Source organism: Mauremys reevesii, linkage group 1 (assembly GCF_016161935.1).
Source record: "Mauremys reevesii isolate NIE-2019 linkage group 1, ASM1616193v1, whole genome shotgun sequence".
NCBI lineage: Eukaryota > Metazoa > Chordata > Testudines > Geoemydidae > Mauremys > Mauremys reevesii.
The window spans coordinates 172,888,282-172,904,132 of record NC_052623.1 but is presented as its reverse complement, the minus strand read 5'-3'; the positions used below and the strand labels follow the sequence as shown (position 1 = coordinate 172,904,132).

The window sequence follows — 15,851 nt, the reverse complement described above, 5'->3', positions numbered from 1 at the left end:
CTGATAACTACTTTCCGACCAGTTATACACCTACCCTACAGTAGCTCCATCCAAGTTGTATTTCCCTAGTTTGTTTATGAGAAGGTCATGCGAGACAGTATCAAAAGCCTTACTAAAGTCAAGATATATCATGTCTATTACCCCCCCCCCCCCATCTACAAGGCTTATTACCATTAGGCACCATTAGGTTGGTTTGACATGATTTGTTCTTATCGAATCCATGCTGTTACTTGTCACCTTATCATCTTCTAGGTGTTTGCAAACTGATTGCTTAATTATTTGCTCCATTGTCTTTCTGGGTACTGACTGGTCTGTAATTCCCTATGTTGTCCTTACTTCCCTTTTTATAGCTTGGCATTAGAACAGAGGTTCTCAAACTGGGGGTCGGGACCCCTCAGGGGGTCGCAGGGTTATTACATGGGGGGTCGTGAGCTGTCAACCTCCACCCCAAACCCCGCTTTTGCCTCCAGCATTTATAATGGCGTTAAATATAAAAAATGTGTTTTTAACTTATAAGGGGGGGTTGCACTCAGAGGCTTGCTATGTGAAAGGTGTCACCACCAGTACAAAAGTTTGAGAACCACTGCATTAGAAAGCCAAAACTACCACTGTGAGTGTGTGTGTGTGTGGGGGGGGGGGGGGTGTCCCAAGAGTGCATCATACCCTGACAGCAGCACCAGAGCCTGCCCACCGAGTGTGGGGAATACAAAAAAAAGTCAGGCTGTGAATCATATTTGCCAACCTACCTACTCCATAGCTGGCACTGACTGCTGCCGAATGGCCAGCAGAAGCTGGGTTTTCACACTGGTGGTGGGCAGCAGGGAGGGCCCACCAAGACTACTGCTCTGAGCCTGGCTGATGAGGGAGACATGGACCATTAATGTCTGGTCCAGGGAGTAGCAGCAGCCCATCTGAATTGTATGTTTTATTGGTGTCACGTGGGACACTGGAGAGTTGATGCCCTCTGAGCCACCATCTCAGGAAGGAAAGCTGTCCTATGTTATATAATCTATATCTATAAAACCCATAAAAGACCATACCAACATCTTCCCATGACACACAAAGCCTGCCTCCCCCCTCCCCCCTGCAATATCAGGGAATTAGCTTCTGAACAGCCTAGAGGCAGAACCATCATCTGCTGGTATTCTAGAAGTTTAAGTCTCACCTCTCACATACACAACCCAAATGTTCAAAGTTACACTGTAGGATGAATAATAGAATTCAGCATTTTGGTTTGGAACTACTTCATATTTCGCTTGTTAAATTACACTGTTGCTACAGAAATAACTCAAAGCCCTAAGAAAGCATTAATATTAAACTGAAGACAGTTTACGCCTTCCCAAAAATCCAACTTGCATGGTAAACAGGACTATGCTTGGAGATGAAACATTATTTTTAAACTGTTCCAAATCCCAGCACAAACTATGATTCCTAAAATATTGCTGAATTTCAAGAACAATAATTTGTAAAGCCTCAATATGCTTGGGGGAAAAACAAACAAACATACTGCTCTCCTTTGACTAAAGTACAACAGCTGGTGCTGTCATGCTATTTACCAACCAAACCTAAATAGAAGTTTAAAATACCAGGAAACAGGAACAAGGGGGTGGGGGTGGGGGCGTGGAAGAGGGGTGCACGTGTGCATCTGTAACTAGTGGACACACACAAGAGAGAGAACTGGGAAGGGAAAATCCCATCAGGACAAGAAATAAGAACTAGGGCAGATTGAAACTGATGAAGTTGTATTGACAAAATAGCAAAAATGTTTAAATGTCATATTTGAATGGACTAATAACTATCTTGTCAGCACAGAAGCATGGTTTTCTTGATGGTGGCTTTTTGGTACTTCTGTTGGTAAAAACTAAAATATGTCACCGTATTAATGATTTGTATTACAGTAGTGCCTAAATACCCCCAGCAGGCCTCACTGTACTAAGTGCTTTAGTACGGGACAGTTCATATCCTGAAGAGTTTATAATTGAAGTGATAGAGACAAATGATGGGAGAAAGGAGGTAGTTTTATCTTCCAGTTACAGACGTGGAATTCAAGAGATTAAAAACCATATTTTAAAAGGTAGTTAGGTGCCTCAATACTTTAAAAAATATGGCTCTAAGTGACTTGTCTGAGATCAAACAAAACACAGGAATGGACCAAGATTTCCCAAGTCTTGGTCACCATCATAACCATGTGATCATGCTTTTTCATAGAGGAAGATCTGAGGCACAGAGCTGTCTCAAGCTATTAAACAATCACAACACAAGCCTGATCTGGCTTTACAGTGCTCCTCTCGAAGTTCCAATCAATGAACCAACTCAGTCATAGAGGGAAACAATTTGAGTCATAACAAATTTGAAGATTTTCACATGGCAGGAAAATAATTTATTTTTGAGAGTTTCACTGAAAGCAAAGGGAAACCAGAGATGGATTGTGTGAGAGAATACACTGACCTATTGCTATCAGTCCCACTTTAAGCAAACATGGGGTAATAAAGGCATCCAAACCAATCAAAGACTGTCACTGTCATTCTACCTGACCTGCTGGGGATAAATTATGAGCAGGAGCAGTTGGGACACAGATGCAAAACTCTGCATGTAGTTGGAGATGGGATGAGGGAAGGCAAATAGAATTTATCCTGTCAGTTTTTTTAACATTGCAAATCTTAGCCCCTCAGTTCTCAATCTTTGTGGGGAAAAAAGTCAGATGATGAGAACAGTGTACAAGACAATGGGATACTTGAAGCATAAGTAAAAACTAATTTTTAAGAAGTTTTTTAATATTTCAGTCTCCCTTTAAATTGTTTCCCAGCAGTATGACATTTTATTTCATTTTTAAAGTTAGTAAAAATGCTTGCTAACATGTATTTTAAGAGAATTTTATTTTAAAGTTTTCTGGAGTTACAATTTCTCTGCTTTTCCTGTTAATCGATGTAATTCCAAGTACTATCATTGTTTTTTAATTGCATACTCACTCCATGCTGCTTTCTGGGTGATTACACATTTGATTAGTTCTCCTATATGAACCTTTCAGCTGTGGGAAAGGGTGGTTGGATGGGGCAGGGGTCCCAGGAGGGCAGTCAGGAATGAGAGAAGGGGTTGGATGGGGCGGTCAGGATTGGGGGTTCCGGGGGCGGTCAGGGGACCAGGAATGGGGTATGGGTCCCGGGGGGTGAAGGACAGGCCACAACCCCCTCCCCTAATGGGCCCTCCATACAATTTCTAAAACCCGATGCGGCCCTCAGGCCAAAAAGTTTGCCCGCCCCTGCTTTATACACTGCCTTTTATTTGCCAAGCAACTCTCCTTGGCTATGCAGTAATTTTAAGATACTGCTTGCGGTTGGCCACTTAAAGAATGCTATTATTGACAGATACTCTTTGTGTGATAGGCTACACCAGGATGTATTATAAAAGGATCTATTCTATTATTGCAGCCTCACCAAGAGCTTGTTACTAATGGCACGAAGAGTTTCAGATGAGACTACTTAACTTCACCATTGGAGTTCAGTGAAGAATTTCCTCTCTACCTCTGCTTATCTACTGGAGACAAGGGGCACTCCCATGCTAGTCAAACGCAGAGCTTGAGGACAGCTTTGAATTAGGCTCTCTTATGTATTAGTACAATGGACAAATTTGCAGCACTATCAGCTTGGCCACCAAAGTAATTTTAATTAAGATGGTGATGTTTCTGAAAGGCAAAGGAGATCAGTGCTTTAATGTTTTCAGTGGGTTTATTTCAGAATTTCCCTTTTCTTTATTGGCAGTGATAACATCCACTTGTTATGCTGCTGGTGAGATATAGGTCAAATAGCCAAGAATATACCCCTCTGCCCTAATAGTTTGCTGTCATATTTGCTGTGTGTAGATTTAAAACAACAAAGAGTCAGGTATCAATGACGTGTCTTGTTTACCTGTAGAGTGCCAAACATAACTATAGTGCTATATTAATAAGTAGGGTGAACTTGTTTCACTTACTCTTCATAGATCTGAAAATTTCACTGATGCTTGAAGGTTATGGGGTTTGCATTATGCAGGAGAATAGGCAGTATACAGGAGAACGGAAAAAAGAAGTAAAATCCAATAGGGTAAAGGAGCAGAGAATGAAAGTTATAATGGAAAAATTATAGTACAAATACCTGTACACAGTGTATCCAACTTGTACCAGGTTAGCTTTCAGGGTCTGCTGTTCTGTCCCTAGTATGTATTGCAAGCTTCCTTTGCACTTCTTTTTTAAAAATATTTTTTTCCTCTGTGCTGCTTATGGAAATACCACTGGAAGAGTTTCTATTAGCACTTCCATTACAAATCCTGTTTCTGAAAGAGATATAAGCTTAGCTCCTAATGTTCAACAGGATGAAATATGGTATGTAGAGTCTCAGACTATATGAGTCTTTTCGGTTAAAGGAAAAATAATGTGGCTTAATATTTAGTTCAAAAGCCTGTATCTTCCTCCCTGCTTTTGTTTTAGATGCATTTCATGTCACCTTGGGGTACACGTGCGTGTGCACACACACACACACTAACTCCCCCTTCTTGATTTTAACAAATACATGGCAAAGTGTGTGTATAGCTACAGGAATAAACAAGCCTTCAGAGATTTCCTTAGCTGCTACTGTATGATCTTGTACGCACTGGGGCAGCTCCCAATTTAAAGACTACAAACAATTTCTCTCTCTCGTTCTCTAATGAGTATCACTGTTTTTTCATAGAAAAAGTTTTGCACACCACCGCAGATAAGCCATGGAAAATTATGATCAAATCACAGATATGTGATCCATTTGTAAGTAGCAAAAATTTCTGTCCTGATTCGCGTAATTGGCAGCAACATCCTTTCACCTTCTGCAGAGAGTCAGAAAGGAGAGATTACTTACCTTACAGTAACTTGAGTTCAAGATGTTTTGTTCCTAGGTGTGCTCCACTGTAGGATGCATGCATGCCCATCAGACCAACCTGAACTCCTTCTTTGAGAAGGTAACTGATTTTTTTAGACAAAGGAAATGCAGTAGATCTAATCTACCTGGATGTCAGTAAGACATTTGATACAGTTCCACAGGGGAAATTATTAGTTAAATTGGAGATGATGCCGATTAATAGGAGAATTGATGGAACTAGTTGAAGGGGTGACTATAACGGTTTTACTGAAAGGTGAACTCTCAGGCTGGAGAAAGGTTACTAGTGGAGTTCCTCAGGGATCAGTCTTCAGGATCAATCTTATTTAACATTTTTATTACTGACTTTAGCACAAAAAGTGAGTGAGTGTTTGCTATTAAAATTTGCAGATGACACAACGTTGGGAGGTATAGTCAATATGGAGGAGGACTGGAACATCATACAAGAAGATCTGGATGAACTTGTAAAATGGAGTAATAGAAATAGAATGAAATTTACTAGAGCAAGGTCATGCTTTTAGAGACTAACAACAAGAATTTCTGCTATAAGCTGGGGATTTATCAGTTGGAAGTGACAGTGAAGGAGAAAGACCTGGGTATATTGGTTGATCACAGGATGACTATGAGCCATCAGTGTGATGCAGCCATTAAAAAGGCTAATGCAGTCCTAGTATGAATCAGGCAAGGAATTTCCAGTAGAGATAGGGAAGTGTTAATACTATTATACAAGGCACTGGGGCGACCACATCTGGAATACTGTGTGCAATTCTGGTCTCCCATGTTTAAGAAAGATGAATTCAAACTGTAACAGGGGCAGAGAAGGGATTCTAGGATGATCCAAGCAATGGAAAACCTACCCTACAGAGGAGACTCAAAGAGCTTGGCTTGTTTAGCCTAACCAAACGAAAGTTGAGGGGAGATATGATTGCTCTCTATAAATACATCAGAGGGATAAATACTAGGGAGGGAGAGGAGTTATTTAAGTAAAACGCCAATGTGAGCACAAGAACAAATGGTGATAAACTGGCCATCAACAAGATAGAAACCTTTATCTAATTTCAAGCCTAACGATCAGAGGAGTGAAGTTCTGGAACAACTTTCCAAGGCGAGCAGTGGGAACAAAAAGCCTAACTGGCTTCAAGACTGAGCTAGATAAGTTTATGGAGGAGATGGTATGGTGGCACTGCCTACAATGGCACGTGGCCCAGCCGTGACTGCCTGGAGCAAAAATCCCCAACATGTGGAGACAGGACACTAGATAGGGAGGGCTCTGAGTTACTACAGAGAATTCTTTCCCAGGTGTCTGGCTGGTGGGTCTTTGCCCACATGCTCAGGGTCTAACTGATCACCATATTTGGGGTCAGGAAGGAATTTTCCCCCAAGTCGGATTGGCTGAGATCCTGGAGGTTTTTCGCCTTCCTTTGCAGCCTGGGGCATTTGCAAGTTTAAACCAGTGTAAATGGTGAATTCTCTGTAACTTGAAGTCTTTAAACCATGATTTGAGGATTTTTAGTAACTCAGCCAGAGGTTATGGGTCTACTTCAGGAATGGGTGGGTGAAGTTCTGTAGCCTGCAATGTGCAAGAGGTCAAACTGGATGATCACAATGGTCCCTTCTGACCTTAAAATCTATGAGTTTATGAGCTCTTGGCCGCCTTGTGCCTCCAAATAAAGGCATATAGGGAGGCACAGGCCTGACACCACTCAGTTCCTTCTCAATTGCAAAGCAGAGCCTCTACAGCCGAGAGGAAGGTGTGCGGGAGGTAGACTACTGATCGGGACAACACATCTTGAACTCAAGTTATTGTAAGGTAAGTAACTGCACCTATTTCTTCAAGCTTATGTCTCTACTGCTGCTCCACTGTAGGAGACTCCGAAGCAGTAACTCAGCAAAGAGGTAGGTGCTGAGAAGACAAATTTAGGACAGTTTGGAGGACTGTATCAACAAAGATAGTATCTCTGGAAGCAGGTAAGTTGGCACAATGCTTGGCAAAGGTATGGATAGAAGACCAAGTAGCAGACCTACAAATGTCTGTTTTGGGAAAGTCTTTCAATAGAGCCAAGGATGTGGGATGTGCTGTCACTGTGAAACGTCTACATCCCAAGCCAATTCATAGCAGGTTATGATGCAACCTGAACCCCCTTAGTCTTTTTGTGTGGAAGTAGGCTGGCCCTTCATTCTCTTTGCAAGTGATACAAATAGCTTAGGAGAGGCCCAGAAGGTCTTAGTCCTGTTGTCAAGGTAGAAGGCAAGGGCCCTTCTGATGTCTAGCTGGTCTCCTCTCTGGAGGTATGATCTTTTGGGTAGAACACTGGGGAATCTCTTGATTAATGGGATATTCCAAAGAGACCTTTGAGAGGAAGCGAGGATGGGGATACAGTGCAACCGTGTCATTTCAGAAGATAGTATATGGACAATCAGCCATGAGAACGCCAAGCCCTCCCATTTGACTAGCTGAAGTGAAGGTTATAAGGAATGAAGTCTTGAGGGAGCTGTGGAGGGAACAAGTAGCCATCAGTTCAAAGGGAGACTTCCTCTGGGCATTATGAACCAAACTGAAGTCTTGTTGTGGGGGACTGGGTTCTGTACAGGCAGAAATAGATTGCATAAGCCTTTGAGGAATCTAGTTGTAGTAGGGTGGCAAAGACTGTGAAACCTTTGATGGGTGAGTGAAAGGTGGTGATAGTAGTCAAATATACTCTGATTGATCTCATAGATAGACTTTGCATTCTTAAATCCAAAAGGTAGTCCAGGATTTTGGAATGTGGAATCACTGAGGCTTGGGAAGAGTGAAGACAAAATCAGGAATGGTCGCATTTCCACTTCTGAATGCAAGTCTTGCGACTATTAGGTAGGAGAACTGACTGGACCTTCCCTGAACAGGTTAGATCCATGCTCAAGAACCACCTAGAAACCATGATTTCAAGTTCTAGGAGGAGAGGCTAAGATGGATTAGGATTCCTGAGTTCTGTGACAGGAGATCTTTCCTAAGAGGAAGTAGAAGAGGCATTATCACAGAGAGATAAAAGAGGTTCGAGTACCACACTCGTCTTGACCAGGACAGCACTATGACAATAACACTTGTGCTTTCCTGACACAGCTTGAGTAAAGGATTAGAGGTTGAGGCGAGTAAGCATACAGCAGGGTACAGGGCCCACAGTGTTAACAGGGCATCTTCCATGTCCTCCTATGGAGCAGAAAAGATGGCATTTTGTATTGTTCAGGATGGCAAAGAGATCTGCTTCTGGGAAACCCCAGATCTGGCAGATGCTCTGGAAAACAGAACTGTTGAGCTCCCACTCGTGATCCTGAGGAAAGCGACTGCTCAGGAAGCCTGCAGTTATATTCTGGAGGCCTAGAAGACAGATAGCTGAGACTTCTATCTGATATAAAAGGCACCAGTTCCACAGCCTTAGAGACTCTGCACATAAGGATTGGAATCTTGTTCCACTCCTGTCAGTTGATGTAAGACATTGCAGCCCTGTTGTCTAGCATTACCTGACGGAGTGGCCCTGTATGGGTGAAGGAAGTGATGTCAAGCATAAAAAACTGCTCTCAGCTCCAGAATGTTGATGTGGAGTGTGACCTCTTGTGTGGACTACCTGCCCTGGGCTGGGGCACACTGGGAGGTGGCCCCCATCCCAGAAGAGAAGCACCAGTTGTCAAGATCTTTTGAGGGTGGGGGAATGTGAGAATGGGATTCCCAAGCAGATCTTCAGTAGGTCTTTTACTATCTGAGAGAGTCCAGAACCTTCTGAGGTACTGGGACTCATTTGGAGAGACTCTTTGGTGTGTACACAAACCTCAGCCATGTCTGAAGACATATGAGGTACAGTCTTAGGAAGCATGATGAATGTGCAGGCCAATATGTGGCCCACGAGTTGTAGGCAGGTCCTTGCAGTTGTTTGCGGGCTCTGTGGTGTTGATAAGATTAGACTGGACACAGTGGAGAATCTTTTCTTGGGGAGATAGGCTCTGGTGGTTAGGGAGACTAGAGTGGCTGCAATGAAATCTATTCTTTAATTAGTGTTAATGTAGGTTTCTTTTGATAGATGCAAATGCCAAGAGACTGAAATAGGGCTAGAGCTCTGGAGGTTGCTGATTAGACCTCTAGAGTTCATCGACCCCTGAGGAAGCACGCATCCAGGTAAGTGAATACTACTCTGCCCTACTGATGTAAATAGGCTGCCACCACTGAATGAAGCTTTGTAATGACCCTCAGAACTGTGGAGAGCCTGAAAGGAAGGATTCGGTACTGGTAGTATCCTCAGTCTAGTTTGAAGCACAGGAAGTGTTTGCGGGATGGGTGTATAGCTACATGAAAGTAGGCATCTTGAAGGTTGAGGGTGACAAATCAGTCTCCTGGATCTAAAGATGGATTGATAGTGGCTAACATAACTATCCCGAAGTGCTGGGGAAGAATAGGTGTTCAGGTTTCTGAGGTCAAGGATATGAGGTCTCTATCATCTGCACCTCTTGGGAACTAGTTGGAATAGAACCCTCTGCTGATGAACTTTGGGGGAAGTGACTCAATCACCCACAAGCGTAGGAGAGACTGGACCTGTTGTTTCAAGAGAATTTTGTGAGGGGGGTCCCTGATGCGTGATGAAGGGGGAATAACGTGGAAGCAGATGGAGTATCCCAAATCGATCACTTCCAAAATCTAGCTCTCTGAGGTAATTAGTTCCAAGGCAGGGAGGAAGTGGGATAGCTGATCTCCAAAGGGGCATTGGATGGAATCATTCAGCACAAGATCCGGGAACACAGATTGCTCAAGGCCCTCACCGAGATGTCAAAACTGTTTCTTAGAGGGAGGTGCAGATGATCTGTCTGTACAAGGGAGATGATCCTTTTTCAGAACTCCAGATCTCCTCCTCTGAAGTCCAAAGATCTGGGAAACACTTGTTATTGGTTATAATGGAGTGGCCTAGATTGCTGCATGTGAGACCTACTAAACTGTCTCTTTCTTGCAGGAATGTAAATTCCCAGAGACCATAAGCCAGCTCTCGAGTCTGTCAGAGAACAAACAAGTCTCTCAGGGAAATAAATCTGAAGGGTTCTGGAGGGTTATGGTATCCAGAAGACTGAGTTAGTACTGAGGCTTGGTGGTGAGCACAGTACCATGAAGCTCATAGAGGAGCTTCCCTAACCTCGGAGCCCAGAGAGGGAGATGATAGCAACGGGGTGTGCATCTCTCGGTGCCTGGAAGGAGTCGTCTTCTTTTTAGAAGCCCTAGCCTCTGAAGGTGCTGCTGCCAGCAGGGTGGCCTGGGATACTGAGGCCAAAGTTGAGCCCCTCTGGCGCTAGTGAACACTCCATTAGAAAGAGCTTCAGTCTAGCCTCTATATCTTTTCAACCTCTGCCTTTAAAGACCTGTACAGCCCTTCAACTTAAATGCGAAGTTGATGTCTCTGAGGCAGAAGAGACATCTTGAATGTCTGTCACTATGGGGAAAAGACCTGTGGCAGGTCTGGCAGGGTGTGATGAAGTGTTCACATCACACTTGCCCTGAAAGAGTTAATGAAGACTAAGAAGGGGGCTAATTAACACAACTGTCCACAGCTGAGAGGAATCAGGTAGCTAAATATCCCCCAGACCAAGTGAGGGAGCCTAGATGGGAAGGAATGGGCTGGCCTGGATTTATAGAGGCAGGAAATTGGCAGCTGAGGGGGCTGCTGGGAAAGCCTGTAGGAACTCTCTGGGAGCAACGTCTGCAGGCTGCAGAGATGTAGCCTGCAGTTGCTCCCTGGGAGGAGGGAGTGGTGAAGCTGGCAGACCCAGAGAAGGAAAGGAGCCAGAAGGTTACGAAAGGGCTCAGAGAAACATGGCGAGGTCCAGAGTAGAACAGACCTTGACTGCTGATTAGAGGGTCCCTGAGCCAGAACCTGAAGTAGGAGGTGGGTCTGAGTTCCCCAACCAGCCACTGGGGAAGTGACACTGTGGGGTAGTGAGTAGCAAGACTGCCTGAGCCTATTTATGGGAAGAGACTTTCCAACCTCAGATGGGGAAACCATTAGGTAACCTGGCTGGGAGACCAAGTCTTAAAGAGGCTGCAGCAGCTCATGGAGCGAGAGAGGGGCTGTAGACCCAGAAAGAGAGGTGGAGGACGGCATGCAACTGCAGGAAGGGACATCGACCTTGTGAGCTATTTCCTAGAGTGACCAGGAGGAGGTGCCATCCTAGTGGTGCGCAACCCACCCCGTCACACAGGGCTTAAACACCTGGATCTTTGTAATAACCCAAGAGGCAGCGGACCAAAGAAAGAATGAGAGAAAACAGAAAAAAGTAAGGGGAACCCTCTTCTAAATACAACTGTACAAGACAGAAGAAATAACAATAACTACAAAAATAAGGGAAAAAATTCTAGAATGATAAACTAAGAGCGGAAGAAAGCTGAGAATAAATGGTCATGCAATTGTTCCATCAAGTTGTAGGCAGCTGAGAAGGAACTAAGTGGCAGCATGCTCGTGCCTCCCCATATGTCCTTATTTGGAGGCATAAGGTGCTGCTCTGAGCAGGTGCAGGCCTGCAGATGCTGCTTTGCATTCTCCAGTCTGGAGTTCACAGGCATGTGCGTATCCTATGATCAAGCATGCACAGGGACATATACTTGAAGAAGACGGAAACAACTGGTCTCTTTTCTCTGCTGTAGACTGGAAGAGCAGCAGGTAAAAGTCCCGTGAGTTTCCCCAAAATACAGGAAGTCAAGGAATTCATTAATCCTGTGATCCATCCGACAAGACACCAGCCTTAATTATGAACAACCAGTATGACTTACCTGAGACATTCTTTCACGGTGCTTGGCTTCAAGTCTCTCCTTAGCTTTCTGGAAATAGGCATGCTCGTTCTCATCACCAGGTGTCTCCAAGTATTTGTCAACAGCATCAGGAGTGCTGGCAGCTGTGGTGGGGACTAGGGTAGGAGTTTTATAGGAGAAAGGGGAAAAAGCACAATTTAAGTTTAGTATAAATGAAGTTCATTTGAACACAGGAACGAACATCGTTCTTTTTCCAGTAGACTGAAGCCATTCAAGTAACTTCAGTCAGGAGACTAGCTTTATAAAACGTCTGTATCAAATATATATAAAAAATTGTGGCATCGGAGAAAGATTTCACCCTTTTTTATAGCTCAGGAAAACCTCTTCCACTCAGTACGTTACTTAAGAGATTATGAGCTATTGGCAAAGGAAACATGCAAAGAGCAAACACACTCAGCACTACCTAAGGCACATAAACTGACAGCAGACACGTTTTTCAAAACCACGTGCTTTATTTATTTATTTATAAAGATTAAAAACATATAACAAAACAAACACACTTTAAAGCATCTACAGAGACCATATAAACCACAACCATACTGCAGTCCAAGGACATTCCATTCAAAAATCCCTCTCACTGGCATTCTGTCTTCAAAGATGTGTTTTGTTCCCAAGAACATGGATTTAAAAACCCTATGCTATTAAGTTGATCAGTGCATTGGAGGGTTAACAAGAATACTTGTTTTTTTAAAAGACACTCCTATGAGATAATCAACCCATTCTTCCATGATTCAGTTGCAACCATCAACTGCCGAGTAACAAGGGAAAACATTTTCTAGCAGAGATTTACTGAAAATCATGGACTCCACAACCATCCGCTATACTGTAATTTTTAGGGTTATTCCATATTTTTTTATTGCACTCTACCATATTTTGAACATTTTAAGATTTAATTTAAACAAAATGCACCTATTGCAAAGGTATAACCATGACAACAATAGAAACAAATAAAACCCTCCAGGCAAACACCAGCTGCAAAAAGTTGGACCCTTCTCTACTATGTTTATACGTAGTCTTTAAAGCGTGATTGGGCCTAATATTTTTCTTAATAAGTACAGTAACTCCTCACTCAATGCTGTAGTTATGTTCCTGAAAAATGCTACTTTAAGCAAAACTATGTTAATCCATTTTCCCCATAAGAATTAATGTAAATGGGGGAGGGGGGGGGTTAGGTTCCAGGGAAATTTTTTTCACCAGACAAAAGACTATATATATAGATAGATAGATATACACATACACACACAATTTAAACAAACAATTTAATACTGTACACAGCAATGATGATTGTGAAGCTTGGTTGAGGTGGTGAAGTCAGAGGGTGGGGTATTTCCCAGGGAATGCCTTACTGCTAAATGATGAACTAGAACAGCTGAGCCCTCAAAGGTTAACACATTGTTTTTAATGTAGCCTCACACTCTACAAGGCAGCACAGATGGAGGGAGGGGAGACAGAACGGCAGACAGAGACAGACACACACCCCGTGTGTGTATATGAGAGAGATGCGCATTGCCCCTTTAAGTACGCTGACCGCACTCTAAGTACATTGCCATTTTAAGTAGATCAGTAAGTTGAGACAGCAGCTGCTGCCAGCAAGCTCCCCCTGTCCTGAGCCCTGTTGTGTCCACCCCTGCTCTAAGGAGACTGGATAAGCGGCGGGCAGGAGGAGTGGGATACCCTGATATTAGCCCCCCCTGCACTCCCCCACCCCCACCCCACACAGCAAGCAGGAGGCTCACAGGAGCAGCTCCAAGGCAGAGGGCAGGAGCAGCACACAGCAGTCGGGGGAGGGACAGCTGAACTGCCGGCAATTGATAGCCTGCTGGGTGGCTGCCGCACAGAGAACTCAGGGGAGCGGGGAGTTGATGGGGGAGGGGGGCTGCTGGTCCACCCTGCTTCCAAGCCCCCACCACTAGCTCCAATGGGCTGCTCTTCCTGCAAGCAGTGGGCAAAGCAGGGGGTTGCCAAACAACGTTATAAGAGAGCATCGGGCAAGTTTAAACGAGCATGTTCTCTAATTGATCAGCAACGAAACAATGTTAACCGGGATGACTAAGTGAAGAGTTACTATACAATTTCTTTTTCTATTTTTATTTTAAACTCTCCTGTTCCTTGCCAGAAACCCCAATTTGAATGGAATGTTAAGTTATACAATTACAATGCCAAAGAGTCAAGAAATGCAAAAGCTGTAATATTTTCTACTCTTGGAGTCATTATGTAATTATGATGTAATGTAAATATAGCCCTATAATTCAGTCACCTACGCATATTCACCCACATGGTTAGTAGCCAACATACATTTATTAATCATAATATTTTGTATATATGTAGTGTACAATAGTTCTTACAACAATCCTGTGAGGAAAGTAAAAAAAGTTATTCCCATTTTACAGATAAGGAAACTGACACACAAAAGGTTCACTTACTTGCCTAAAATCATGTAATCGGACAGTTTCAGAGTCAAGATTAGAACACGGGAAAGTCCTGGCCCCTGATTCTTTCCTATGCTCATCAGACCAATCTGCCTCCAGTTGTCACACCACTAAACATAAATTTCACCCACAAACATACAACTTACATGGTTTTGCTGGATGCCCATGCTGTTTTTATTACAAAACTTTTACAGAGCGTCTTAAATTTACAAGATGCTTTACAAATGCAAGACAAGGCAAATAATTTGTTTTAGATTAAGACATTCCTGCTATGGTACCGTGTTCTCTATTGGAAAAATGTATTAGCACTGATGAATTCCAACTATGATCATTTGGAACTTCAACTGAGTGAAGAGAAAACTTTGTGTTTTTCTTAAATCATTTAAAAAATGCAACTTTCTACCTTTGTGGTTAATGTTTGTCACAATCATATTTGATTTCCTCCATATATTTCTCTTTACTGAAACTACAGTTAATAAAACTTATTAAAAATGAAAAAAATAAAATTAAAATATGTATCACGAAGAAAAGTTTTAAGTGGAAAAAAGCAATTGGATGAAATAATTGTGCAATAAATAAGTATGCAAATTTAACCTTTAATTTATTGCACACAAAAAAGATCATGGGCATTTTGAATAATATAAGATCAATCAGGCCATGTATACATTTAAGGACAGATTTTCAAGAGCTCTTCTCCCATGTAGTTGTCTAAATAAGGGGCGCATTTTCAGAAGTGTTCAATACCCAGTTTTCAGTGGGATACTTATGATCAGATTTTCTAAAGAGCTCAGCATATTGGGTGCTGAGCTGTTTGGAAAATCTGAACCAACTATGTGTGCTGGGCACTTGAAAAAAAAATCTGGCCACTAGTTGTGTACCCTAACAAAATTCACACCTTGTGATTCTTCACTGATGCTACTCCACCCATGGCAATAACAGTGGAAATTGTAGCTAAGAGAGAGATCAGACTTTTTACCAACATATCACTTAACCCTGCTCAGAGCAGGTACCATTGGTGGAAAATAACAGCTATGAAGTTTGCTAGCAGAGGCACAGCCAATGTTGCTGCATCTAACAAACAATGTAGATCAAACTTACAAGATTGGCAGACTGTATCCTGAAATAGAGTTGCACTGAAAAAGGACATAGGTGTCACCAAGATACGCAATTGAACAACTGCTCCCAGTGAGATGTTGTAGCTAAGAGGGATAAAGCTATCTGTGCATATATAAGCACAGGAACCTCAAGAAGGACTAAAGGTATGGTATTACCTCTGTATATGGAATTAGTGAGATCATTACTAGTATACTTTATCCAGTTCTGGAGTCCAAAGGATGTTGAAAAATGAACAAGGGTTCAGAAAAGAGCCACAAAAATGATTTAGGTCTAGAAAATGTGTCTTATATCAAGGGACTTAAGAAGCTCAGTCTGTTAATTTATGCAAGAAAAGGTTAAACCATAACAATCACAAGAACCTATATAGGGAAGAGATTTCTGATAACAGACCATTCTTTAATTTAGCAGAAAAAGGCATAATAAGGCCTAATAGCTGGAAGCCCAAGCTAGATAAATTCAAACCAGAGATAAGTTGCATATTTTTAACAGTGACGGTAATTAAGCTTTTTGGGGGTGGGAGAGTGGGAAGAATGTACCCAGGGACATGGTGGATTCTCTATTATTTGAATCTTTAAACCAAGACTGGATGTCTTTCTAAAAGATAAG

At 42.7% G+C, this 15,851-nt stretch overlaps 1 protein-coding gene across 4 annotated transcripts in view; it reads right to left on the bottom strand.

The window, feature by feature from the left end:
• Positions 1 to 15,851, bottom strand: part of LOC120399100 (amyloid beta precursor protein) — a 324,609-nt gene that overhangs the window by 94,148 nt on the left and 214,610 nt on the right. For all 4 annotated transcript variants that reach the window (XM_039527027.1, XM_039526998.1, XM_039527007.1 and 1 more), the window contains one exon: positions 11,662 to 11,795. In XM_039527027.1, coding sequence (XP_039382961.1) covers positions 11,662 to 11,795 — 134 coding nt within the window. The remainder of the gene's footprint in view (positions 1 to 11,661; positions 11,796 to 15,851) is intronic.